General features: G+C 34.7%; 1 protein-coding gene across 9 annotated transcripts in view; it reads left to right on the top strand.

Moving 5' to 3' along the window:
* HNF4G (hepatocyte nuclear factor 4 gamma) overlaps positions 1-27,358 on the top strand; it is a 60,004-nt gene extending 32,646 nt beyond the window's left edge. For 6 of the 9 annotated variants that reach the window (XM_042869995.1, XM_042869997.1, XM_042869994.1 and 3 more), the window contains 9 exons: positions 8,046-8,214; positions 10,263-10,357; positions 13,740-13,846; positions 17,541-17,696; positions 19,876-19,963; positions 21,939-22,091; positions 22,291-22,527; positions 23,014-23,136; positions 23,517-27,358. In XM_042869995.1, coding sequence (XP_042725929.1) covers positions 8,069-8,214; positions 10,263-10,357; positions 13,740-13,846; positions 17,541-17,696; positions 19,876-19,963; positions 21,939-22,091; positions 22,291-22,527; positions 23,014-23,136; positions 23,517-23,635 — 1,224 coding nt within the window. In that variant the 5' untranslated portion in view covers positions 8,046-8,068 and the 3' untranslated portion in view covers positions 23,636-27,358. Of the gene's footprint in view, positions 1-2,468; positions 2,479-5,103; positions 5,281-5,639; positions 5,658-8,045; positions 8,215-10,262; positions 10,358-13,739; positions 13,847-17,540; positions 17,697-19,875; positions 19,964-21,938; positions 22,092-22,290; positions 22,528-23,013; positions 23,137-23,516 lie in introns of those variants that run through there. The other 3 variants (XM_042869993.1, XM_042869992.1, XM_042870001.1) reach the window with 3 other exon arrangements.
* Positions 27,359-27,820: the final 462 nt, after the last annotated feature.

Below are 27,820 nucleotides of genomic sequence, written 5' to 3' on the forward strand. Positions count from 1 at the left end.
GTAGCAAAAATCTCCCTGATAGTAGTAGTTAATCAAAGGCTGGTGATCACCACTGCAGGAATATCACACACAAATACAATGCTGGTTTTGCTGGACCACTGACAGAAAGTAGCACAGCACATTGGGAAAATGCAGAAGATATTGTCTAAATCACTGTTATCTGTTCAGAATATGAGTGAATCCAATGTAAGAGTCATCCTCAAAAAATGCCTTACTATTAAAAAAAGTGACTGCAGATTTGTGATTTGAAATATTTTGTACTTTGCAAGATGCTACCTAGGAATCACACTGATATTCTGCAAACTGATGTATGTGCATGTGAGAAATAAAATTAGATAAACCAGATAACTTTGTTTACCTTGACCTTACAAAATGGGTGTAACATCTTTCCTTTGCATATGGCACCATTATATTAGTGTTGCTATGCTAGCAGCCTATCTCCTCAATGACAATGTAGAATATAAAATGAATAAATCATATATCCTTTTAGAATAAACTGCAGAGATTGAAATTTGGAATATGGAAAAAGGATCTGAAAGTGGGATATATCCTCAGCTTGTGTAAATTAACTTCAGATGCTGTGGCGACTATTTATCAGGCTTCAAATATTTTACAGCCTTCATATTCCTTTGATATTTCCCCTTAAGTGCAGACAGGGCAGAGGCCTCAGTGGCTGCAAGGTTAAAACTGTAAATTGCACTTCAAAGAATTTGGAGCATTAAATCTGCTACTCACCTTTGAAATTCTGGTGTAGACTAGTCATTGACATCTTCATAACTCCTGGGCAATATTTCCAGCAAAGCACTCTAAATAAGGTGAGTCCATAGCATTTGACCAGTCATAAGCCATCCATGTTCTTTGTTTTTTTCTGTGTATGCAGATTCATAGCTGTTGCAATAGTGATTGTGTTCTACTAGATGGATACTTTTTGAAGCCAGAAACATAAAAACAGTTAACACCTCACAGTAATGATCTGTTCCTGTTACTCTAAAATGAAAAAAAAAAAAAAAAAAAGGAAAACAACAAAACAAAAAAACTCACCTCTTGTCATCACTTATTAAAGGAATCTGTATTTTTGCTGTATGATGCTGTGGAGATTAGTGTAATGAATAGTCAAATGAAAAGAAGAGGCAGATTCAGTATGTGCAAGTATCTCAGTTTTATAGAATGCCTCTGCCTAAAAACGTGCAGTGGAAACAGGTTTAATCTAAATTTCCCAGAAAGATTTGTACTTGCATTTCAGTGGGCATGATTTGTTGCAGATAGTCTTATTATCTTGCCTGATATTTGTGCCGCAGAAATCTGATGTTGATTCTGTTTCTTACTTCACTTTTGAGTGTTTTATTTACTCACTAAACTTTCAGGGCAAAGTCAAAATGAAGATGCAAAATGGAGAAGACATAAAAACATCTAAGTGCTACGGATTTATCTGGTAAAGCAGAATGCTGATGCTGGGTGTATATTAAATTGTTCCTTTATCAGCTTACTGGAAGTAGTAGTGCTCTGCATTTCCTCTCACGATCCACAATATTTTCTGAAAATTAATTTAATCAACTCAAAGACAACTCTGTCCTTGTTTGGAATTGTGTTGTTCTTTATGTGGGGGGCAAGGTAGGGACAGTGTTAGAGACTTACTGTGGTCTTTTAGATCTGCAGAGGACTGTAGGCATGTTTCCATTATGATATTTAGGTCTTAAGCACAAGAGGTAATTTATTTTCCAAAATGTCTAAGAATTGGGTAACACACTTAGATTGATTACTCTTTTTTGGATGCGATTCACCTCTGACATTTTATTTCTTAAAAAAAGCCAATGATCTCCATCATGAAAAATTACACTGCAACATTATGAATCTTTTAATATCAAACATGCTCATAATTTTATGTGTATTAGAATACAAGTTTCTGAGCCACTGCTCATGATTCGTTTATGAAATGTTTTGGGGTGGGCAGTGTCAGAGCTGATGGAGCCTTCCTATGACAGTGCCCATTGAGAGTCTGTTACAGGGTTGGGGCACTCAGTCTGCAGCAATATGGAGTTGTGTCTTTATAAGCCAAAGGTGAAATTCCTCAGTGACATGAGGAAATGTGCACACAGCTTCCTGTATCAAGCTTTTGGTGGTTAATCTCTCTATGTCGGGAGATCTTTGGCCATGTTGATGGTTGCAAGGTAATACTACGGCATAAGTTCATGTGATTTCATTAGGCACGGTTAATGTAGGCTCCCTGTGTACTCTTACGTGTCAGCAAATGGCAGAAGAGACATATCAAAGTATGTGTTTTATAAGCATACTTAATAAATACTCCAGATTATTAATATAAAAAGGATACAAGGATAACAAGTATATCAATTACAACTCTCCATACTAAAAAAAAAAAAAAAAAAAAAAAAAGAGATACTGTGATTCTTTATGTGTATTCCTTATTCAGAACATGTGAGAAACAAACAAGAAAACAACCCTTTAAATAAAGACCTTGTTGTAAGTACCTATATTTCTTAATAAACTAGCATAATAAGGGAATGTATTGCTACTTACAAAAAAAATTCAGTAGTGATAGTAATCTGAGAGCTGTTTTCATTTTCAGGAAGACATTTTATGGAAATAACCTTGATTTTATTAGCTTGTGTACTATTTTATACCACAATCAGAAAGAATGATTACATTTATTATGGAGAACTGAACAATTAACAGGGTTAATAGTCCTAAAGATAAGATTGGAATGCTTTCTGTATGTGACTATGAGATCAGATTTAAAGCAAAAAAACCAACAAACCTACAACAAAACCACACAAACAAGTACATTATCGTTCTGCTTTCTGCTTCTTCAGAGTTAGTGCAAAATTAATTTTGAAAAATCATTTTCTACTCAAGTTTACTGTATCACTAGTTTGAAAACTATTTTGTAGCCTAATTATGCAGTTTTAAAGCCTCTGCTTATCTAGGGCTAATATGTCTTGGCCTTAATTCTGGGGCTGCATTGTGATTCACCTAAGATGGAAAGAAAGCATATAAGTATTTTACAGTAGTAATTTAGAATACATTAATTGTTCATGATTTACTTTATGAAGCAAAAAATCCCCCCAAATACACATCGTTATGAATACAAGATGTAACTGTAAGAAATTTCCATATGAAGGCATGAAAAAATAGTATGAAGAACATTTCCCTATATTTATGTTTTTCCATATTAAAAAATCAATTGAAGTGAGTTTTTATATGACGGAATCAGAAAGGGTCAATTCATTCCCTCTCTTTAGTTGTCACTGAGGGGCCTGTTTTCGCAGCACTGAAGAAGTGATTTAAACAATAGAGGATATAATGGTATTGTCATACATTTCTTCCTTTTTAAATACGCTCCCTTATTTAAAAGTTACTTGCATGGCAGACTGTTTTGGAGCTAGAGTTTTCTAATACAACTCAGCTAGCTGAAGATAAGTTTGAGCTTGTGCAACATGTAGTTTTGATATAAAAAGTCACAGATTTTTTCTAGGGTATCTTATCGAAACCTATGCACTAGGGAACATACGATAATTCTACTTAAAGTGAAACCCTTGTATATAATTTTAACTAGCATCTTTAATGCAATGAATCATTTTATTACTATAACCAGTAACTAGTTATGTAGCAAATGCTTCAATTACAACAAATTCTGCTACTGAAGAAACTTCAAGCTGAACCATCAGAATATAGCAGGAATCTATCTCATGATGAAACTACAGTGATTTCTTAAACAAATAAAGGCTTTCAACAACAAATAGTTTTTCAACAATCTTAATTTACAAAGATATTTTGCATGCTTCTTTTAAAAAAGGGAAAAAATAATGAAGAGGGTAAAAGATAATGGATCTTTTTACACGTCTGTTACTGTGAAGTGTTACTGAGTAGAATTTTTTTTTATGTTTGTAGACATGAAATAGTTTAACTCTTCAGTTGTAATCCTAAAATTCCCAAATACTGTTTTCTGTACTGTGTAGGAAATATAACAGTGGGTTAAAAATGGCACCCTACAAAACCTGCAGGGAATTTGTCCAAGGAACATGATCAGTGATACTCTTAAATTTGGGCATAGCAATGTGATAGCAGACATCATTCAAATAAACACTTAAATGCTGTGTATATAGTTATTTCCTCTTCTTGGTTAAGCATAACCTGGAAAGTTTTCCTGTACACGTAATCTTTACTGTAACTATTGTTTAGCAGTGTAAAGAGTAGTTCTCTGTACAGGCTCCCTTGCAAAGCAAGAATATTTGAAATTTTGCCATGCAGCATTCAAAAACACGTGATTATCAAGCAAAATTCAGCAACCTTATGCAGAGATTCAAGTGACTTCCTGGGTGGGGTTTGTTTGGGTTTGTATGTGTATGCTAACTGATGAGCAATGCACCTACCCAAAATGTCCACCTTCTGTTCAGAGAAGGAAAATAATTTCTTTTCTATGTACCTCAGTGGTTCTGAAAACTGCACACTACCATTGCATTCTGCATGAAGAAGTTTTAGAGCAGGAAGCCATCTTCTGAGAGCATGTGAGATCCACTGCTGCCATTGCAGCAACACAATACGTGATGGGGAGGGACTGTAAAGAGGAGGGGAACTCTTGCTTTAGTGTTTATGTTGCTTCAGATCTTTGTTAAGAATGCCTGCACAGCCAGCTCATTGTCACTGTTGAAGAACATGAATAGTTGTAAAAATAGGCATCATAAGGCTAGATAGATGGGAACTGAGGATAGTCCATATTTGTATTGCACTTCCTTACTGTTTGAAACAGAGAGAACAAAATAGCATATGAATCTACAGTCTCTTTACACAAAGCAAACAAGAGTAGTTTTTTTAGAACCTTTACACCACTTTTTGACAACAAAATGTGTAGAAGGTCACAGGAGATAGGAAGCTTCCTGGATGTACCTGAGTTCATGAAAGAACTAGAGCCAGTATAACTTCTGATAAGGTAATTCCATGAAGCATTCCAAGATTATCAGAAGAGTTGCACTGTATCATAAAAAAAAAAAATGCAGGTAGAATATAGCATGCAGAGGCAGTTTTCCAGCTCCTCCCACTGTAGCACGCAAGAGACACGGTTATAGTTAACTTTGGATAATCAACCACTGTAAAACAGAATGGAAAGCTTGTACATTTGAGCAGCTTTTTCAGTGTTTTTGCTCTGAATGATGAGGGTCTCGGAACCAATACTAGACATGGAAATGGCAAACTACAGTGAAGTTTTAGATCCTGCGTACACCGCACTGGAGTTTGAAACTATGCAGATTCTGTACAATGGCAATGGTGAGTTCTGCTCCATGATGCAAAATCATGCCAGTTAGTGGGAAGTGTGAATTTTATTAATGTTTTAAGATGTTAGCAAAATGTTTTATTAATGGCAGATTTGGTGATTGTTTTCAAACTACAGATCATCACTTCACTGTTAACTCTAAGTTAATGACGTTATAATTCTTTAACATTAAGGAAAATAAAAGAGTGGTTATATGTAATAAAATAACTGAACTGTACTGTCATCATTCAGTTAATCAAAGGAAGAAAATGGTGTATTCAGCAGTTGTTTTATTTACTGTAAGACAAATGAATAACTAGTATTGACAGTTGGGACATGAAAGTAAATGTTATATATAGCATTCAGAAGGACACGACAAGATTATCCAGAGGTTTGTGGAAAAAAAAATAGCTACTGCTTCTCGATGCCTAGTTTCTATTTGTGGGACATTTTATTCATTTAAATGTTAAAATAATCATTCTAAATATGTGTATATATGAATGAGGGTGATTTTTTAAAAATCATGTTGGCTCTCTACAGGCTAATGTTTAGCTGAGGAAAACTACTGGCATAAATTATTGGCTAATGCAGCATTTTAACTTCAGTTAGATTTTTTATTTATTTATTTTTGTGAGAAATTGTACCAATTGTACCAGTGCTTGGAATAGGAAGCACACAATTTCATTCTGCCATCTTTTTGCATTGAACAAAAATGGGTAGTTTCAGTCTATTAAAGTGAAGAAAAATATCAAGTGAATTAAACTCCCCTAAAGTGTCTTTCCAAATCTTTTGATATATTTGAGAATTAGTTTTAGTTGTATTTCTAATACAGATATAGTATTTATGAAATATTTATGAAATATATTGAAATGCAGAACAAATACTTAGTGATTTGCAGGAAAAATACTAAGCACACTCCATTTCCCATGTCAATGTATTCTTTCAATATAGAATCAAAGTTAATTTTTATTACTGGATTTGAATTTTTATTTGAATTTCTAGTATTACTTTACAACCAGCTCAGTAAACAGAAAAGTAGATTTTATTATTGATTTAGGAAGAAAAACAGACCTTCACTGCCTAAATGATTTTGAAGCTATCAACAATGATTATGTAAGTTTTAGAGGATTTATCTGATTTTCCTTTTACTATGGATGATTTCATTGGTCATTTGTTTTTTGCTGAATCTCATTTTTTCTGATCTGTTAATGTTACACAGAATGGGAAAGTTGATTAGGGAGGTTATGCTGTGTTGTGTGTTAGTGATCCAGTTAGTTAAATTATTCACTGTAAATGATTACTTTGACAACTATTTTTTACTAAATTAGTCCTTTTTTTCTTCAGAGTTTTCTTTGAGGTTAGGCTAAGTATTTTCTGATAGAATTAATAAAAAAGGTTGACTTCCATCTACAGTGCTAGGTTGGATCTGAGAGCTGCCTTTCTGAATTTTCAGATGTGTATTTTCAAAACTTCTAAGTTCATTAAAACTATTCAGAGAAATTTAACTATCCACATTCAGACAGGTTGTACAGTTCTGTTGAACAAACTGCAAAATCAAGTCAATTTCCCAGACATTTTCTTTCAGAGTATTACCCAAAGAAAACAAGTATCTCCATACATATGAATGCATGTGCATAAACACAGACACAAGGAGATACAAGTCATACTGCTATGAAATATTTCATCATTACGTTTAAATATTTTAATTATTTGGATATGTCCTGATCCAAAATCACTAAAGTCTGAAGTAAAGCTTTTATACTTTTCAAATGAAGCTACCCTGTAGACTATTTTTTAAAATAATTTTTTGGTCATAACAAACCCAATTTTAAAACAGTAAATTCTTCAGGGAACTGAATTCTTACCTTTTTATTTTTATTTGAACATTTTAAAATGTGATTCTAATCAACTGTATCTCTGTACAGAAAAAGTTAATGCTAATTTTTTCTTTGTCTAAAGAATTCTATTTACATTGTAAATTCCTTAGGGAATAAGCAAAATTTTATTGTATTTTCGCAAGACACATTTCAGATGCCTCTTCTACAATATAAATGATGTTTATCAACATTAACAGTTCTGCTTTTCAACATTTTTACTCTTCATGAACTCGTATTTCTTAATGCAAGCTTGAATATTTAAGTAATGTTAACCTCTTTTCTTTGAATAACTACAAAAGTTTAATGGATACTGAGGTTTTCCTTCCATAAGAACAGAAGCGTACTCAGAAAAAGATCTATATTCAGAAAATGTGTCTGTTAAGCCTTGTGATTCAAAGGATAATAAACATAGCTATTCTGATTTTATATGAATTCAGTATTGTTTTCCATGTTCAATGATTAAATGTTAAGCATATTTAGATAATGTTCTCTCACAACTTTTAAGTCAATCTTCCTTTGAAAAAATTGTTTAAGGAAGTAGAACTACTAAGCTATGCTAAGAGGACTCTCTTAGCATTCTTTCCTTAAGTCTATTGTATTTTTTTTTAAATATAATTGATTTTTTCATTGATAGTCAACAGTTACTGCCATCTCTTAATAGATGTGGTATGTGATGTCTTTGCCAGCTATCCATGTAATGTTGCTTTATGCCAAAGTTTCTCCTCTTGTTAGTTAGTATACATATAATTAGACATATATGTATTTAGAATACATGTAATTAGACCTGCAAGGTTACATTTACTTTATAACCCCTTTCAGTTGGAAACAGTTTGGAATAAAAATTATTTGCTGTTGAGAACTTGTTGTCCATAACTATATATGTTGTTCTTCTCTCTTTTCAGACAGTTCTGGAGAAACTCTCAACATGAATGCTACTGACAGCGGGATCAGCAGTCTCTGTGCAATATGTGGAGACCGAGCAACTGGAAAACATTATGGTGCTTCCAGTTGTGATGGATGCAAAGGATTCTTTAGACGCAGTATACGGAAAAATCATGTTTATACATGCAGGTATTTAAAAAGTTAATCTAGAGGCACTAAATTAATGAGTGTATGCAAACATTACTTTCAGACATTTTCAGAATTTTCAGACATACATAGGGGTATTTTCAGCTGCTTTTGAAGGAATTCTAAACAGCACTTCTGATGGAGCTTGCAAGGATGTTATGTTCCTATAATGTGGAAAAAAATCCCTTTCATTTAAGTCTCATGAATTGGACCACCTATAAACGGCTTCTCTGATATGGAATCTTTGTAGCACTATATATGCTCCTAAAGACAACATATTAAGTTAGCTTTTAAGACCTCATGAGAGTATTCTATTCATTGATGGTTTTTTTTTTACTTGTAGGACTTGCAGACAAAATGCTAAGAATGAAGTTACCAACAATTTAATGGGCATCAAGACAGCACTTTTTGAAAGTCTAACTTTAATTATCAAAGCTGGGCTAAATGTTTTAAATGTTTTATATCAGTTGTTTTTTCATTGTTGTTGTTTTTGTTTTTCCTATGAATTAACTTGGTATCACTACCGGAACAAAAAATGTTTATACAAGTATAGATACTCAGGTATCTTTTTATTAGGGAAGATCTGTTCTGTTAGAGTTTCCACGTGTCCATTGATGTGGTTGATGTCCTTGTATTACTGAAGTGCAGTCTTGGTCTTTTATTTATGATTACAAAGAATAATAGAAACATAGAACAGCTAAAGTTGGAAGGGACCTCTAGAGGTTATCTGGTCTAACCTCTTTGCTCAAGCAGGGACACCTAGACCAGAGTGCCCATGACCATATCCAGAGAGACAACCCCTGAAAACAAAACAAAACAAAACAAGAAGAAAGAAAATGAAAAAAAAAAATAATCTTGTATTTTCACTGGAAAGTGTGATTCTTAACTGATTTTTAATTTTGATTTTAAAATTGTTCTCTGCTAAGGCAGTTTCTGTACAAAAACTAAAATTTATGAGTTTTTTTAAAGACAGACCAAGTATATAACACATCTTCCCACTTCAGTTGTGCACTGCTCTTTTAGTGACTATTACCCTCCTTGTCAGTCTGAACGGCAACCTGTTAACTTTTCTGTGCCTAGCTGCCCAAATTGTCATTCTGCAGCTATGTGTACCATGTTTGAGGAATTGCTCTGTGCATGCCTGAGTCCTTAAGATGTCAGTTTTAAGCCATGCACAGAATATATTTGTGAGTTTAGACAGATAGATAAAACTGAAAACTTTCTTCGTAGCGTTGTTGCTGGAAATGTTGTTTGCTCCACTCTTCCTTAGATACTTAGCATTCTAATTGTGGATGTATGATCATAGAATGCTTCTAAAATGGTGTAATAAGAGCTGTAGCTGAGTCCGAGTAGAGCTCTGAAGAGGATAGATCTATTTATCTAACACATACCAAAAAAAAAAAAAAAAAAAAAAAAAAAAGGCAAAAGCAAATGGAGAGGAGGGGCTGCCTCATATACATTTTCCTTAGGAACATCTGTGGATGTGCATGAGAGCCAGAAAAACTTTCTTGCAGTGTCACACTCTGTGTGTTTCCGCATCTTTATTGCGGTATTCAGGTTTTTTTTCCTCCTATTTCCTGTTTGATTTCTCACCTATAATGATATTACAGGTAACTTGTTCATTTGTTAGCTCCCAGAAGTAAACTTTGCCAACCAAAGGTACCGGTTTTGCAGGAGTGGGTGGGCTGCTCTGTGCTGGTGACAGTTGATATTTTCATCAAGTATCCTATCCTTCTTCTATTAGTAGCATTTCATCCCAACCCTTTCTGCGTAGGCAGCATTTGCATATCTCACAATAAAGCATAACTCAAAAATATTCCATTCTTGCCCATTCTAATACGTATTTTATACATAGATACACACATGTGCTTGCAAAATAAGGAGGTATGAAATCTCTCAAGACTGACTGACAGGAAAAAAAAAAAACTGCAGAAGAAATTCTGTGGTCATAGACATAATTCTGAGAGCACAAATTAATTAGTTCTCCTCTTCAAAGCCAGAGTGGTGCTTTATTAATGCATTGTATGTTTACCTTATTTTGTCTCTGATAGATTCAGCCGGCAATGTGTTGTTGACAAGGACAAAAGGAATCAGTGCAGATATTGTCGTTTAAAAAAATGTTTTCGAGCAGGAATGAAAAAAGAAGGTAATAGACTCGTTTGTTACTTGACATGCTTAAAGTAATAGAATCTAAGTTTAAAGATTTTATCAAAATTCCAAATTTAATTAAAATTCAAAAAAAAATTAATAGCAGAATAATTAAATGGAAAATCTGGCAGCTATACTGCCTGCATGATGGAGATTTTTACTGAGGTGAAGTATGTATCATCTAATTTTCAGGTGGGTAAGCAGTTTTAATACTTTGGGCATTATCAAGCATGACTGGTTTCAAGTGAATCTCAACTGCTTAATCCATGAATCCTGGCACCAAAATTCATTGCTTTCTAAGTGCCATATGCCTGGAAAAAATTCAAAGCACAGAATTTCAGTTCTGATTTATAATTTTTTCCAAATTTCAATCATAAAATGCATGTTTTGCATTGTGTTTCTATACCCTACCTGAGCTACAGGGCTGACTTGCTTATTGTTCCCTTCATTTTAAGTGTTTGAAACTCTTAAGGAAGAAGTGTGAGGTAACTGTGGTAACTGTTAGTGGAGTGTCAACAATCAGGAATATTTCCAATCTCACTGGGACTTAATATGTGTACGTGAGATATACTTGTATATATGTGAGAAAAGATACTTATGCATCTACCTCAAAAAATGTGAAGAAACATGGATCTTCTGGTGATCTTGAGGACATGGAGAGAGAAAGTCAGTAGGCATATCAGAGAATTTTTATACCAAGTTGTTGGGCTTGTTGCTTCACTTTCAGTTATAATGTAGTGGCAAAAGGCATCCTGATCTGGTTCAAATAAGCAGTCAGAGATGATTATTTCATTGCAAAATTTGTGTTTTTTGTGATGCTCTTTGCAACCTGTTTTATTTGGAATATGATATGTCATCTGGAAGGCCAGTCTGCAGTGGAAGTGCATGACTGTCCTGTAACTAGACTGTATCATGATAGTTTTAGTCTAGACATTGCTCTCCTAAAATAAAAGAAGCTGTTTCTTTATGCTTTTAAGTATCTGTAGTATCATATTGCTTTGCTTGTATTCGAGTTATAGTATGAGATAACAGGAATTTTTTCCTTGTAAGTACAGACAAACAGTCTAACTAAACAGGTAGTATTGTGCTTGAATGAAATAGGTTTGATATTTTTGTGGAACACAGTTTAGTCTTCTGGAATTTGAACCATTAAAGTCAGTAACATGTTGATTATGTATATGACATAGAAAAAAAAAGGAAGACCTTCGTATACATAGCAACCCTAGAACTTCTGCAAAAAGCAACGCTTTGTAGACGTTCAAAAATGGGAAATAAAGAACATTTTAGCTAAGAAGGGGCATCTGGAAGTCATCTGGCCCAGGCCCCTATTTAAAACAGGTAATTTCTAGGTTCAGTCAAGTTGCTAAGAACTCTATCCAGCCAGGTTTAGATAGTCCCGAAGAGAGGGCATTTCTCAATCTCTGTCAGCAACTTTTTCCACTGCTTGACCGCCCTCACTGTGAAGATTTTCTTTGTAATATCTAACTAGAATGTCTCATTTTGCAGTTAGTGTAGTCTCTATTGCCTTGGCCTTTCACTACACATGTGAGAAGGATCTGGGTCTACTGAAATTAGACCACCTCCACCTTGGTCCTCTTTTTCCTATAAAATCAAATACTCTGCTTCACCTTGGACATCATGTGGATTACAGCAGCATAGCCCTTCACTAGGCCCAGTTTTCCAGTGTTTCTTGCACACTGGGTAGCCCACTGCGCAGTTAGCTAATGTGAACACAGGGCATATTGCTGACTCGTGTTGTAACTGAAAATATATATCCTGTTCAGAATTTTAATCTCATTTACACTATTCTGCCTCTTTCAGTTCCACTACCTATAAGGCTTCCATTTTTCCCCATATCCAAGTCATGTTTATTCAAGGCTTCCCAGCAGTAAAATAATTCAAGAGACTGAACTGTAGACTTCACTGCTCATATGCTGTTATGGACCTCTCTCTACACAATCAGATTATCTCTTATAGCATAAGTGTAGCATGGTTTGTATGATATATTCTTAGCTTGATTCCAGGAAATCACTTTCTTTCCTTCAAGGCAAAGATGAAAAGGGCTTCAGCTGGTAGAGGCTATACAAGCCCTCTTTGAGCAAATATTCCCCCTTCATTACAGTGTCTGAACAAAGGGTCTACAAAGATAGACAATTCAGTACATCTGAAAGTGTGTATTCCCAAGAAATAATTTACCTATCATTCCCAAGTGCTCTGCTAGTGACTTTCACTAGTGATTGGCAGAACAGCTTACTATTTTAATATTAGTTACTATTTACATTATTTTAATTAGCTATGTGACACTAAGCTTCTGAGATTAAAAGTGAGTGTTTTTTCTCCATTTTTTTTTTTAAAAAGCTATGTTTTTTGTCTCAGTTCTTCAGGCATATTTAGCACTTTGTATTTATCACTGCGCAACATTTCTTATTGTGACTTTAATAAAAGGCCCATCATTGAATGTCCTTGGCAAAAAGCTACTGCTCCTCAGGAATAAACTATGTGCATTGTTCAGATAAACCCTGAAAACTATTCAGTTATTTATTTATTTATTTACTTACTTTTTTTTATTGAAGCCTTTGGAGCTGCTCACAAAACAGCAAACATATCTTTGGAAATAAAGCTGCTGCTCTTAAAAGATTATGAGATTCCTTGTGCAGTAAAAAATATTTTGATCAGTATAATTCTTTTTTTTTTTTTTTTTCCTGGCCTAACCTTGGACATGCTCTAGGTTATAGAAGTATCTGATTGATAGTTTTATTTTTCATTCTTCCTTGAATTCAGAGGTAAGCCTTGTTGCTTCATAAGCCTTGCATGCACTGATTAAGGATTCTCTATTTAAAGTCCTTTCAACTACCTTTTTTTGTCCCCCCATGGGACAAAAGATACCTTCCTGGAACCTTTTTGGTGCTTTTCTGTTCTTTAATTTCTTACTTAGTTAATGTTCTGTAAACTGGCTAGAAATTCGTTGTCGAAGTATTATATTTAAGTCTCAAAATTATTTTACTAGAATATTTAGTTCATTTTCCATTGCTGTATCAAGGTTTCTTGCAGGAAACTACCTCTCACTCAGACATTTTTCACGGTGCTGTACCTCTTGACCCATTCAGCAGTACTGAGATGTCCATTTCTGTCACTATCAGAAAGGTTCATTTATTGAAGTTCAGTTTCTAGCTACAGTTGGTTGTATTAAGTTTTATAGGCAAACATCATAATGTGGATAAGGACCATGAACATGTACTGTCATTCTTTCTCATTAGTTAGAGCTGAAAGCACAAAGTTTTTTGAATGCCATTCTTCTTATAATTATCTAGTAAGCCTCTGTAATGATATTGTGTGGCAATTTTTACAAGTCAATAAATGAGACAATTATTCTCTTCCAGCTGTACAAAATGAACGGGACAGGATAAGTACAAGAAGAAATACTTTTGATGGCTGCAACATTCCCTCTATTAGCACATTGTCACAAGCTGAGACACTTTCCCGTCAGGTACTGATATCTTCCATAAATTTCTTTAATAGACTTCAAGAAAATATTTTCTGTGGTTAAATACTTTCAGATTCTCATTGTATTCAATGTAATTTTAAAGATTACTTTCTTCCTACTTCCAAAATATACCCAGTTTCCTCTTTCCAATAAAGAATCAGCAACAGAATTCATTCTTAAAGCAAAGTCAATATAAAATTTCTACTTTGTCCTGGACAATATGTCCTAGGCGCCTTTCTTAATAAAGCTTTATGGTTCTTACTGCTTTTAAATCAGTTGCTGTCTCAGGCAGCTGGTGGCACCTATCTATTCTTGAGGCTTGCTTTCATATGAAACATTAGTGAAAAAATTGTCGAAACCCATTAAATTTCTAATGGGTGTGAACACTCATTTCCTTACATTCTTTTGAAAATCCCATTTTCAGTATCCTTAAGTATTATAAATAAGGCAAACAGAAGTGTTCCAACTGCAAACTCTTTTCTCAGCTTTCTTTTAAATTTTCTTTGTCTCATCTGAACTTCATTTTCTTTTTCTTTCTTCTTTTTTTTTTTCCTATTCAATCAATTGCTGAATGGAACAGTCTCCAGCCCTTTTCTGCAACTGAGATAAATCATGGTCGTTGATTCTGCATTCTTGCACCTCTTGCTAACTTAGAATTTAACTGCCACCTTTATGATTTCATGTTGACTGATTTATACATCCCCAAATGTTTTGTAATCTCATCCTTTATCAGCATCTCTCTTAGAGTGGAACTGTCTGCAGAGAATTGATGCAGGAATTGCTGGGTGATAGTCTTTGGCAGATATTGCATGTCTGGGTAGATGAACATAATGGACCTTCCTACCTTTCATAGCTATGCAGTATGAAAAATATACCTATTTTACCTCCTTAGTAATTCTTTGAACTTGCTTATTATGCTTTTTAGTATGTGCATGTGTGTGTCAGTCCCTTAATCATTTCCAACTGACTCATGCAGTTCAGGAATAAGAGCTTTCTTAAAGAGAATCACATCCTCAGTCTTTTCTGCCACTAAGTTCTTGTCAGCTGGTAGATTCCTGTCCTAAGACACCTCCTTGTGAATTCACACAAAAATTTATTATTCTTATTGTTTGGTATGGTGTAGTAAAAGAGAATTGTTTCCAATATGCCAAACCTTAAAGGCCAAGAGGTTATTTTAATGTGATGGAAAAGCCAAGTTCTGGAGGTCTTTTTGCCTCAGTTGAATGGGCCTGTAATAGTTCAGTCCTGAGAAGGGATTTCAAGAGTTTGTTAGTGTCATACATCATACAATGGAATCATAGCAAGTCTTGGGCTGAAAGGTCCTTTAAAGACCATCTAGTTACAATTCCCCTGCTCTGGAAAGAGTTGCCACCCACCAGATCAAGGACCCTGGCCTTGGTCACCTTCAGGGATGGGGCTTCCACAGCTTCACTGGACAACCTGTTGCACTGCCATACCATGCTTAAAGTAATTTCCTCCTAACATTTAACCTAAATCTCCCTTCTTTTAGTTTAAAACTGTTCCCCATAGTCCTATCATAGTCAGACTGTATAAAAAGTTGGTCTCCCTCCTGTTAATAAACTCCCTTTAAGTACTGGAAGGCCACAGTGAAGTCTCCCTGGACAAGCCCAGCTACCTCAGTCTTTCTCCGTAAGAGAGGTGCTCCAGCCCTCTCATCATCCTCATGGCTCTCCTCTGGACTCTCAACAGCTCCACATCTTTTTTGTGCTAGGTTCCTCATGCTTGGATGTAGTACTCCCAATGGGGACTCATGAGGGTGGACAATCACTTTCCTTGCCCTGCTGGCCACCCCTACTTTGATGCAGCCCAGGATACTGCTGGCTTTCTGGGCTGTAAGTGCACATTGCTTGCTTGTGTAAAACTTTTTGTCTACCACAACCCCCAAGTCCAGTACTTGGTCAAGTATTTGAGCTTTGAAAATGAGGAAGAAGGTGTCATTCTTTCATTTTTCAGATTTCATATTAAAATGGGAAAAATGATCTATTTCATCCCCAAGGATTGTTTGTGAGGATAAATCGTGCAATTCTCCCACAGATTGAAGGTCTTGGATTGCATAAATGTGTAAGGAAGATGCTTTACTCTCAATAAAGATATGTCACTGACATTCCTCAGGACTATAGGCATGTAGTGTTATGTTGTTTTGTTCATCAAGCTGGTGACACCCATATTTCAACCCAGAGGAGCAATGGAGAAAGAGGAAAATTGTCTTTTTTATTTCTTTGTTAAGACATGCAGTCCTAGGCGTTCATAATGAATCCCCTGCAGAGGTTCACCAAGTAATTTCAGCACTCAGTCCATAATCTTGTAGTTTATCAAGTTGTATAGCAAAAGATATTAAAGGATGAAGTGTGTTTCAAGTTCATGAGTCATTATGTGTAATGATTAAAGAACCTGCATGTTCTTTTCCCTCTTGAACTAACTCCTAGTTGGTGAATGGTGATATATCTATTTTTCTGATAGATCAGAGAGCCTCCTGCTATGAGAATTTTCTTCCCGGTGTAGATTTTTTTGTCTGACAATCAAGACTTTTCTGGAAAGAATGAAATACATTGAATTTCATTATTCTCTTTCTGGTTTTTGTTTTTTTCTAGACTAAATTATTCTACTAGATCCTACCTACCTAAACAATACTCAGTATTTTTTTCAACTTTGTTTCTGTAGAACAGATGCCAGAAATAGACTTGTGTTTACAGCAAGGATTTCACAAATGGTCTGCCTGCAAAGAGACAATATCTCTGCCTCTTTTCCTACATCACTGCCTTTGAATTATCTCTGAGGACTTTATTTTAATCTCATTGACTGCTGTATTCTCCCAAGAACTGACGTTCGGATGGTTAACTGCCATTACTATCTAAGCTGTTTTCAGTGTTTTAAGCTACTGAATTATGTAGGAAGTGCTGGGCTTTAGTTCAGAAGTGCGACTCCCTTTGACCATCTAACGATAATGGGATTTCACCATGGGTCCCAATGGGTGATTAAACACAGATCTGAGAATGAGGAGGATATGGCAGAAGTCAACCTAAATAAGATCCACAATCCTGAAAATTGTAACTGCAAAAAAATCAAACAGTTTATTGTTATTTATTTTTTTTTAGGGATTGAAGTGGGGAAATAGCAGAGGGGTTACAGGAATAATCAAATCTCAAGATTTGAATATCCTTTCTTAAGTAAAATGTAAAGTGAAACTGTTTCAATGGTCTCATACGTTACTTTGTTCTGTCCCTATTTTAACTTAAGAAGTTAGTAACGCTTTTCACTGGAAGAATTTGCTACGCATTTTCTCTTTCTTTCTTTGCCTTTCATTTTATTGCATATAAACTCTTTCTTTTTTCTAAAAAGAGATAAATTACAGCAATTTTAAAGGAAAAAAATTCAAAACCTGAACCTAAACAAAACAAAACCCTCCTGTTTACAGACAGTGGAGGCTTTAGAATTTTTACAAGTAGTATTTTGGAGGGAGGAGATATTGTACCATGATATGAATAGCTGTAATAAATGTGAAATTAAGTTTTATAATTTTTGTGCAGACTGTTCTGTCTGTATTGTCTATATAGTCAAGAAATTGCTTAAGAGTATGTGATAACTGCTGTCATTTTTTTTTTTTTTTTAAGTTTGCTTTGAAAATGCAACTATATGAAATTCAACATTATTAATTTTTTTCTTTTAATATGTCCAGATCTCAATCTCCAGTCCTGGTGCAAGCACTGACATAAATGCTAAGAAAATTGCTGGTATTAGTGACGTCTGTGAATCTATGAAGCAGCAACTTCTGGTCCTGGTGGAATGGGCTAAATATATTCCTGGCTTCTGTGAATTACCACTGGATGACCAGGTACAAGAAAAGACCAAAGGGAGAACATTATAACTGTCTTTTTCTTTCTGTAATATTTTAATTATATGAGAAAACAATAATGCAGTGTCTGATCAAATACAGCTTGATACTACATGCCTGATATTAAAACTTTTTTTTTTTTTTTCTTTTTTTAAATTTTGGAAGTAACACCACCATGGAAAAATAGAAGGATATGATATGGCTCTAGCCTGCTAAAAGAAAGAATCACTTCTTCAGCAAACTAGTAGTCATTTAGTGTTTTGTGCTTTCTTTTGGAAAGCAGAAATACCAAGATGAATGCAGAAATGAAAAAAACATTGTAAAAAATCGTGATTTTTTCTGATCTTCCAAAGTATTTATTTTATGTCCATCTTTCATTGTAATATAGTTTAAGGCCGCCTGTTATTTAATTTAAAGCAGATTTTCTCTGCTTTCAAAAAATAAAAGCCATAAGAATCTTGAGCAAATGCCAAACACGTGCTGATGTCACTCTGTAGCAAGTAATATTTCATATGATATAATGTACTCAAATTATATTGTAAATAACAAAAGTGTAGAGAAAAAAAATCATCAAAACGTGAAGGGTTCTTCAGGGTCTTCATTACAGAGGTCTGTCTTATCATCTCATTTGTAATGCAGCTAATGTTTAGTGATTTTCAAAGCCAACCATGTTGGCACACACAGAATAAGTGTCTTCATGTTGTGGTAGGCTTGTGGTCTTGTCACCAACTTCCTGCATAGATTAATTCATGGCTCGGGTTCTCAGTGATGTCTGATTTAGCTTGAAAATTACTTTGAGAAGTGAAATTGAGCAATTCCTCTTTTTCTTTTTTTTTTCTTTTTTCTCTTTAGTCTTTCAGTTTTTAACAAAGTTTCCTTAAGAAGATTAGATAATTTGGTTTGAAATTAAAACTGAGTCCTTTTATACGCTTTCTCAGAAATACAGAGTTGGTTCAGACACAGAGGATAAGCCCCCACACTAGTACTTTGCTATGTGTGCAGACCCATGGAATATTATATATATGCACAACCTCAACAGACAAATTAAAAATCTGTAAAAGAAAGAGAAATGTAGTGTTAGATCTTTAAATACAGTGTTCTACAAAATCACTGGAAGCAAGCAAAAAACAAGTTGCTAAGATGACATGAAAATATGGAAAGGATCAGATGTCAGTAAGAAGTTACTGTCTTTACTTAAATGAAAAAAGTCATCAGTACAGATAGATAAGTTAAGGCTGAGAATGCGCTACTTCAAGAGTGCATATTTGGGAAATATTCCTGAACTTTGAATACCTTCGAAAATTAATGACAAAGGTATTGGGAGTTAAAATAAATGTCAATTTATTTATTTATTTATTTATTTATTATTTTTGTGATTACTTCTTTTTAACGTGCATTGTGTGTTTATTTATCACATTAATCATCTGGTTTGTGATGAATGATTCCTGATCTTGGAATCAGACCGTGGAACAGCCAATCTGGATGAGTCAACTCTACTGAGATACATTAAGTATTCCTAGGTTTACATCACCCATAAAGAATGGGCTTGGCTTCATAAGGAAATGCTTGCACAGAGAGAAATGTTGTGAGTTAACAGAGGTCAATGCTGAAGCTTCAAGGAGATTTTAAAAGGGAAAGTAAATAGGTGACAAAGAGTAAACTAATGATCACATTTTGTACCACCTTCCTGCTAGGAATCAAGTTTCTTCATTGTTTACTGTAGTGTATATTTTAGCATATCTGTGTTAGGGAAAAAGCTCTTTTATGTAACGCATACAATTTTGATGACAAAAATCAAGGAGTGACAATGAAGAATTTACTATTATGGTTCATTCCAGCCCACTGGAGTCTTTGACACCAACCTAAAATTTTAGAGCAAAATTTGTTAATGAAATAAAGGCAAGGAAATAAATAGAAGAACTGTACTGACTTATATGTTTAAGATCATCCCCAACTGGTAGAAGTGGCAAGGAATGATAATTTCATTATAATATTATAATTATAAATTATAAATTCGGTGTTATACAGTGGAAGGTTTTTATATTTATTTGACATTTTACCATATGACCTTACAGTACATGTAGCTAAAAGTACTCATGTTAATACGCATGGTAATTCATTTTGCCCTCTCTTGGAAGTTACTGCTTTATTTTCTAATGAGTCTGCTATTTTCTTTAAGGTTGCACTGCTGAGAGCACATGCTGGGGAACACCTGTTGCTTGGAGCAGCAAAACGGTCCATGGCGTATAAGGACATTTTACTTTTAGGTAAATATTGGTTTTATTTCAATTAATAATGATGATGATATAGTACACTAGCAACCACGTAGTCATTTAAGTGGGACAACTGTTGTGACATAATCAAAGCAATGAATGCTGTAAATGCTAAATAGCTATTAAAGGTATAATGTCATCTGCCCTGTTCCAGCAAAAGCAGAATACCAGAGGCCACAATTAAACTAAACAACTTGAACTAAACAACACAATAACAACAAAAACCACCACCAGTACCAAAATCACATCTTCATTTAAGAGGAGAGATTAATTTAATAATTTCAGTCTCATGAAAACCATTTACCTGGTTCTTTCCTAAAAGCTCTTCAGAAATTATCACAGAAGATCCTATAGGCTAGGAAAGTGGATGGACTGTTCCCTGCAGTTGTCTTTCCCAACATCTTTTTCACTGCTGTTTTGACAGCTGCCGTTTGTCACCATGCAAGGAGCAATCCTGTTTTTCCCTGTCATGTTGGATGTAGATACCTACATGTACAGAACACTGTGATTGTTGCATGTGTAACAAATCATGCAACAAGCATATGCTTGACCATAACCTTTGCTGGGTTTTATAAAGAGACCAGAGCTGTTAGCAAAGAGAACATTGTCACACTGTAGGAGCAAGTCTTCCCTTCTGTCACACAACAGAGGCACAGTCATATGATGAAATATGTGCCTGTGTGCATAATGGCATGATGAAACATTTGTTAGCAATCTTTGACACAGCAATCTGCAAGCCTAAAGTACACCCTACCAAAAATGTCCTCATTTAATATGTTCAATTCTTTAGCCGTTTTGTAAGAAAGTGTTGAAGTCTTATTTGAACAGCTGAAGCGAGTCAATACTACGCAGAATATCAACTCAAACTAGTTTATTCATCAGTGTTGTGGTACAAAGGAGTTTTCTGCTACTTCTTTGGGTTTGCCTTTCCATAGCTGTGATTCAGTTTGAATTTTCTTTCACACTCACCATAAGGACAGAAAGGGCTTACTCTGAAGATATTACTGGCATCAGCAATATTTTCAAATTAGAAACTATATAGATGACTTTTTTAGTCTAATACTTTCTCTAGCTGTCACTTTACTGACAAAATTAACATAAATAATACAATTTTATCAGGATTATTAAATAATAAGGACAAATAATGAGAAAATAATAAGCAGAAAATTGTAGTCAGCATTACCACAATCAGCATACATACTGAAGGAAGAAACAGTTTGAGGCTATGCTTATTTCTGATACTTCGAGGTAGATATCTGTATAGTTTATGAGGCATTTTGGCATGGATCTCTTGTGATATGTTCATCAACTCTTCTTTCCAAAATGACTTTGTGGCTTCTGGAAGCTCTGTGGTCTTCCCACTGTTCTCACCTCTTATGTTAGATGCTTTCTTGTACAATAGTTAAGATATTAAGATGGTGACTTACCCAAAATGGAAATTTAAAATGAAAAGAAGAGGCAAAATTGATTATTTACTGAAAGTTTTCTGATGCTTCTAGATTTTGTTGGGAATAACAAGAGAATTTGTTGGATAATGAAGCATTCCTGTTGTCTTCTCTGAAAAAAGGGTTTTTGTCCACTGAAAAATCTGATTATTCATCTTGGGATATAATGGGCAGAGAAAAAAAGTTAGATCTGTTTACTGGTGTCTTTATCTTTTGTGTAAAGGCTTGCTTATTCCATGCTTGTGCATTCAAATGTCCATCTCAGTTGCGTGGACTAGTAAGTAACTACACATGATGGCATATTTACCCACACAGTTTATTCACTAGATGAGAGCTTTAATTGTTACGTATGACTTTATTTGCATCATTAAATTTTTGTATGCTATAAAGGAGAGCTATTGAATGAAAAAATACTATTTTGATTAAGCAAAATAAAATATATTTTTGAAAATGATTTTCATCATGTAGTATATTGCATCTAAATCTTTATATCAGTCTACATGTTGGTATTCTTTCTTTCCAAGGTAACAACTATATAATCCATCGCAACAGCACTGAAGTGGAGATCAGCCGAGTGGCAAATCGAATCCTAGATGAACTAGTTCGACCCTTCCAGGAAATTCAGATAGATGACAATGAGTATGCTTGCTTGAAAGCCATTGTGTTTTTTGATCCAGGTACATTCCTGAAAATATATATCAGAATTATTGTTAATTATTGATTTTGTTCAGATTACATTTTAAGTGATTTTTGTTGATATAGCATGTGCTCATGATATCTAGCTGGAAGGAAAAGAACAAAATGGAAAAAAAAAAAAGTAAGGCACTCCAACCAAATAAAAATTTACCTTGATTGTATGCTTTTGTCATTTTTCAGATGCGAAAGGCCTGAGTAATCCAATGAAGATTAAGAACATGCGGTACCAAGTCCAAATCAGTTTAGAGGATTATATCAATGACCGTCAGTATGACTCCCGAGGAAGATTTGGAGAGCTTTTGCTTTTACTGCCTACACTCCAGAGTATCACTTGGCAAATGATTGAGCAAATACAACTGGTTAAACTATTTGGAATTGTTAAAATTGACAGTTTGCTTCAGGAAATGTTACTGGGAGGTAAATTAACAACATCTCAAACTTACCATGCTGTATTCTGTTGAATTTAGCACACTGAGATGCTGAGAGAATCATGATGTAAGCAAGTACTTTGACCAGTACCACACTAACTGAGCTTCAAGTCATATAATCGTTAGCTAAATGCTTGTCCTGTCTGCTCATCTTGTTCCCTCAGTCCTACAGCCTCAGATTGTGCTTTGTACTTCATAGTCTTTTCTGGATTTTTAGACACAGAATTCCCGTGACAGATTATAGAATTCTTACAAATATTTCAAGAAGTCCGCTGTTAATGCAATCAAAACAGTGCAAATAAATACAGTGCTTAATGTGGTTGAAATCTGGTTAAATTGTTTAATGAATACCCAGAGGCAATTATTCAAATTGCCAATCAAAATATTTGCTCTGCAGAAATGTAATTATTTCAGTATAAATTGCTGGCAACAATCTGTTCTTCTAAACTGATATACGCTCTTGTTATTTTTGCAGGTACTTCTAATGATACCAGTCATTTACATCATCCAGTACATCCTCACTTAGCCCAAGATCCATTAACTGGCCAAACCATCCTCATAAGTTCAATGTCTGCTCCTGTACATGCAGAACAGATTTGTAAGTAATTTCAAGTTAGCGATCCATCATAACATTTCAGTCTTACAGTTTAACATATTAATTAAAATGGTGGCCTGTCAGTGCTTATAGAGTTATTTCATAAAGAATAAAATAATTGTGCATTAAAAACATGTTTGTTAACATGTGATAACTAAGAGTCTTTGACTTGAATTTAATCTAATTTTAACAGTTTAGCACCATTCTGATACATCGTTGGTTTTATGTGCACAATTTCCGATGAACTGAAATCTGCAATAATGTCCTATTTGCCTAGTATGACAAACGTAGAAGAACTGTATTTGGGGTCAGTAGTATGTATATATGTGTGCAGAATTGGACAGAATATAAAAAAGTGCAATTCTTTCTGAATTCTTTTTCAGCAACACCAGAGACTCCATTACCTTCTCCTCCTCAAGGCTCTGGACAAGAATACAAAATGTCTTCAAATCAGGCTTCAGTAATTGCACAGCAGTCTATTTTGAAACAAAAATCATTGTGATAATATTTCTTGGTCTTGCTCTTCCTACCTTCCTTATTTCCCCCATTCTTTCCCTTCAGTCCTCCCTCCTTCCATTCCTACTTCCTTTTTATGCACTAGATAATTTGGTAGGAAACTTGCACATTTAAAATCTCAGGATGATAAAGGAGTTTATTTCCCCAGCAGCCACTACTGTGGGTGTTTCTTGAAACCCTTTATGATTTGGAAAGTAATACTCAATGTTCTGACTGCTATGCAGACTGTAACTCTGGACACTGCAGTCTGATAAAAATATATAAAGGTTGATGTTATTTTTAGATCTTTTAAATGCACAGATTCATTTTTTTTTTTAATTTTCTGTTTTAGTTGTCATCTTTATATTATTGTTTTAGTTGTGTACATAACTTTTTTTTTCGTTGTGACTGAACTGTCTAGGGATTGTTTACCTGTGAATTGTAGGCATGAAAAAGTGCATTAGTCAAACCAAAGCCAAGATTCCAAAAACAAAGCACATATACTGAATAAAAACGAGGAAATACTGAATGGATAGAAGTATTCAGTACGTTTTCAAAAATACTGATTTGAAAGAAGCATCTCTTTCAAGTAAAATTTCAACAAAAGAGTTGAATCCTCCATGCAGCGAATTTGTATGAATCAGAGGGAGGGCTTGCCATGTGCGAAGATGTTTGAGAACTCTTTGAAATCTACATACACAGTAATGTCTATATTACTCAACGAGACAGTACCTAGGCATGGATGTATAGACACCAGAGTGCTATCATTTATATTACTAAAGAGTTAAAAAGGGGTCTGAATTTTTTATGGTCAGGACTGTTTCTCTCCCAGACAATTTCTCAGGGCATTTTGGGAATTAGGCCTGTCTAGGGACACTTTTTACTGTGCACTTGCAATATTGCCGTTTTTCTTTATGGTGAATAACTGTAGAAACGTGTCCAGGCCATGTCAGTTGACCTCAAGACTGGAGAATATAGACTTTGTACTGTTTAACTTACTAATGTAAATGTAGCCATTGTGTTATTTGTCTGACTGTCTGGTGAGTGCATGGCAATCACTCTAAACTTTACCTACAGAATAACTGTATCAGAGCTGCTCTGAAAGTAATGCCTCCTATTTTATTATGCTGTGTCACAACAGCAGAGGTGGATGTTGGCAGTGTGGCAGTAGAGATCAAACCTTACCACTAATAATCCATTGTGTTTTGTTGCCATGTGATGGATATCAGTGGAGAGGCAGTCTGATATGTCTGGCGTGGAAGCGTGTGTGAAGCAAAAGTATGGAACTGAATTCCTTCATGTGGAAAAAATAGCACTTATTGACATTCATCAACACTTGCTTAATGTTTATGGAAGCCAAACAGCGGTTTTGAATGCAGGGATGCAATGTGTGCATTTCAGCACTGGTGAAAGCAGTGACAGTTTTCTGGACCACCTGATGTCACTACTATGAGCCTGAGTCAAAATGGCAGTCCATGGAGTAGACACATGAAATTCTTTACAGAGGAAAAAGTTCAAGATTCAGCCTTCAGCAGGAAAGGTGATGTGCACTATCTTTTGGGACAAAAACGGGGTGATTCTTCTGGATTTCCTGGAACCTGGACAAACCATCAACTCTGACAGCTACATCATGAGACTGACTAAGTCGAAGGTTCAAACTTCCAGAGTCAGACCACAGAAGAAGACAGCCTTTCTCCTGCAACACAGTGCCAGGCCCTTTACCAGTTTGAACATCATGGAAAACATAACCAATCTGGGCAGCACTGTCATATCACACCCACCATATAGTCTAGATTTGGTGACTTTTGACTTCCATCTATTTGGGCTGATGAAACATGGACTACATAGCCAACATTTTTCTATCAACAGTGTCAAGAAACTGTGAAACAGTGGATTACCTCCAGTGGTGCATATATTTATGGGTGCGGCATGCAGGCTCATGTTCATCGCTGGCAAAAATGCATAGCTAAAGCTGGTGACTGTTGAAAAATAGCATTTTGTAGCTGAGAATTTGGTCTATCAATGTTTTTGTACTCCTGTTGTAGTTTCCATGAAATAAATAGGAGGCATTGCTTTCAGAAAGAACTACATATTTATATTGTAGACCTATGTCTGAAGACAGATGATTTGCTAACTAAAGTGATAGACATGCCTGAATTCCACTCCAAATGTTCCTCATTTGAGCCATGGTATTTCAAGCTATGAAGATAACCAGCACACCATGTACTTTCCATTTGGATTTTCAGGTGTTTGGTATGAATTGACTTACTGTGATGAGTCCCCCTTGACTCCTCTTCCTTCTTTCCCAGTTTTGAAGAATCCAGAATTGATTGAAATTTTCCTTCTGGAGTCTATATTAACTGATCTAGATATAGACCCTCTGTCAGTTTGCACAAAGGGGCTGTTGTGACACATGCTCACATGGGCATATATTCATTAAGAATTTTTGAAAATTATCTCTTATAAAACATGAAGTGATTATTTTGTTCATACAGTAGTGATATCGTAAGAAAATTGCCACTTTGCACATTTTATTTATTCCAGACAGCAATGCCTTTCTTTACTTCAAATTAGGTGTTTGTTTGTTTGTTTTTCCCCCCAGAAGCTATATACAAAGTAAACAGAAAAAATATTTGCAGTTTGCTGAACCATGGCAAAGATAAAATACAATGGGGTCAGAAATTCTGCAAGGTGAGATGTTGTTCATCCTGAATCAGACATTTGCCTTAATCACAGCATCCAAAGATGGTATAATTAAACCACTGGCCTTTAAAGTTACTTTGCATACTTTTTTTTTTTTTTTTTTTTTTTTTTTTTGTAGGCAGAAAATACACAGTAAATATTGAGCTGACCTAAACATTTAAAGGGCTTTAATGAAAATACATTTACCACAAGGTAGATGCTGTGTTTCTTCTTGTTATTTTGAAGCAGTTGCTTTTGTACTTAGATCTGCATACAATAGCTCTTAAAGTTTACCTTTTGCTTTATAGAATGCGTTTTTCTTTTTGCTGGTTACTGGTTGTTGTTGGTTTTTTTGTTTTTGTTTTTGTTTTGTTTTGTTTTTTTGCTTGTTTTTTATCAATTCATTGCTCTTTTTACTAGACCCTTTTAGTGAGACTTTTTATGACAGAATAAAGTATTAAAGTTTTGCCATTAACTTTAGGGGTATCAGAACTGTGCTGTTTCTCCATGTAGTCCACCAGCTTTCTCACTTTGTGAGAAAAAGGATAAAGCATACATGAGACACCCAAATGTTGACTGAGGTCACTTTTGTGACCCTCTCAGAAAGTGAATGTTTGGCTGTGGCTGGATATGTGTGACTTTTCTGGGCGAGATTAAACAAGCCAGTTTTGTGAATGTGACAGGATCGGTCTGACTAAATAAAAGTAACTTGAAATATAAAATGGCCCCCATGTTAGGACACCCTGCCTTATATAAGCAATTAACGTAATAACATAATGGGTTTAGTTTTCACACTGTTGTTTAGATATTAAATGTACAATAACATGGTTTCACACACTGCCAAAATGTACTGGATGAAAAGCATACTTTAGTATTTTATCTTACTAAAAGATGTTATCTATTTTGTACAATATATTACATTTTTGAATAAGATGAACACCACTGTAATTTATTGGGAAAAGCTGATTTATTTTATAACTGTAACATTATTTTTGTAAGCTTAATTATTCAAAATCAAAAATGATTAGCTTTGTTAAATATTAAATTATAATAACATGTAACTTTATATGTTTGAACTCTGATACCAAGTTTTTGTGTTGAGCATTTGGAATTGAAATGGTTTCTGGAAATATTTCAAATGGACTGTTTTTCATCAAAATTCAATAAAGAAAAATGAATGATCCAAATGACACGTTTGCCTTTGTTAATTATTATTATTATTATTTTACTATTTACATAAACATTGATGACACTTTCTATTGCTTATCTTATGAATAGGCATAAAACTGTAACATGCTTTCATCTGTACAGTTTCACAGAATCACAAAATGGTTGAGATTGCAGGGAACTCTGGAGGTCATCTGGTCCAACTCTCTTGTTCAGGCAGGATATTGAAATCATATGAAAGAATATAATGGCAACATTTTAGTTGATTCTCCTGTAACATGACAAAGTATTACATAGGTATGTTTTTCAGTTTTTAATTCTGCCTCAGAAAAAAAAAATGAAG

This window comes from Lagopus leucura, unplaced genomic scaffold (assembly GCF_019238085.1).
Source record: "Lagopus leucura isolate 7727_CA_CO unplaced genomic scaffold, USGS_WTPT01 Super-Scaffold_100002, whole genome shotgun sequence".
NCBI lineage: Eukaryota > Metazoa > Chordata > Aves > Galliformes > Phasianidae > Lagopus > Lagopus leucura.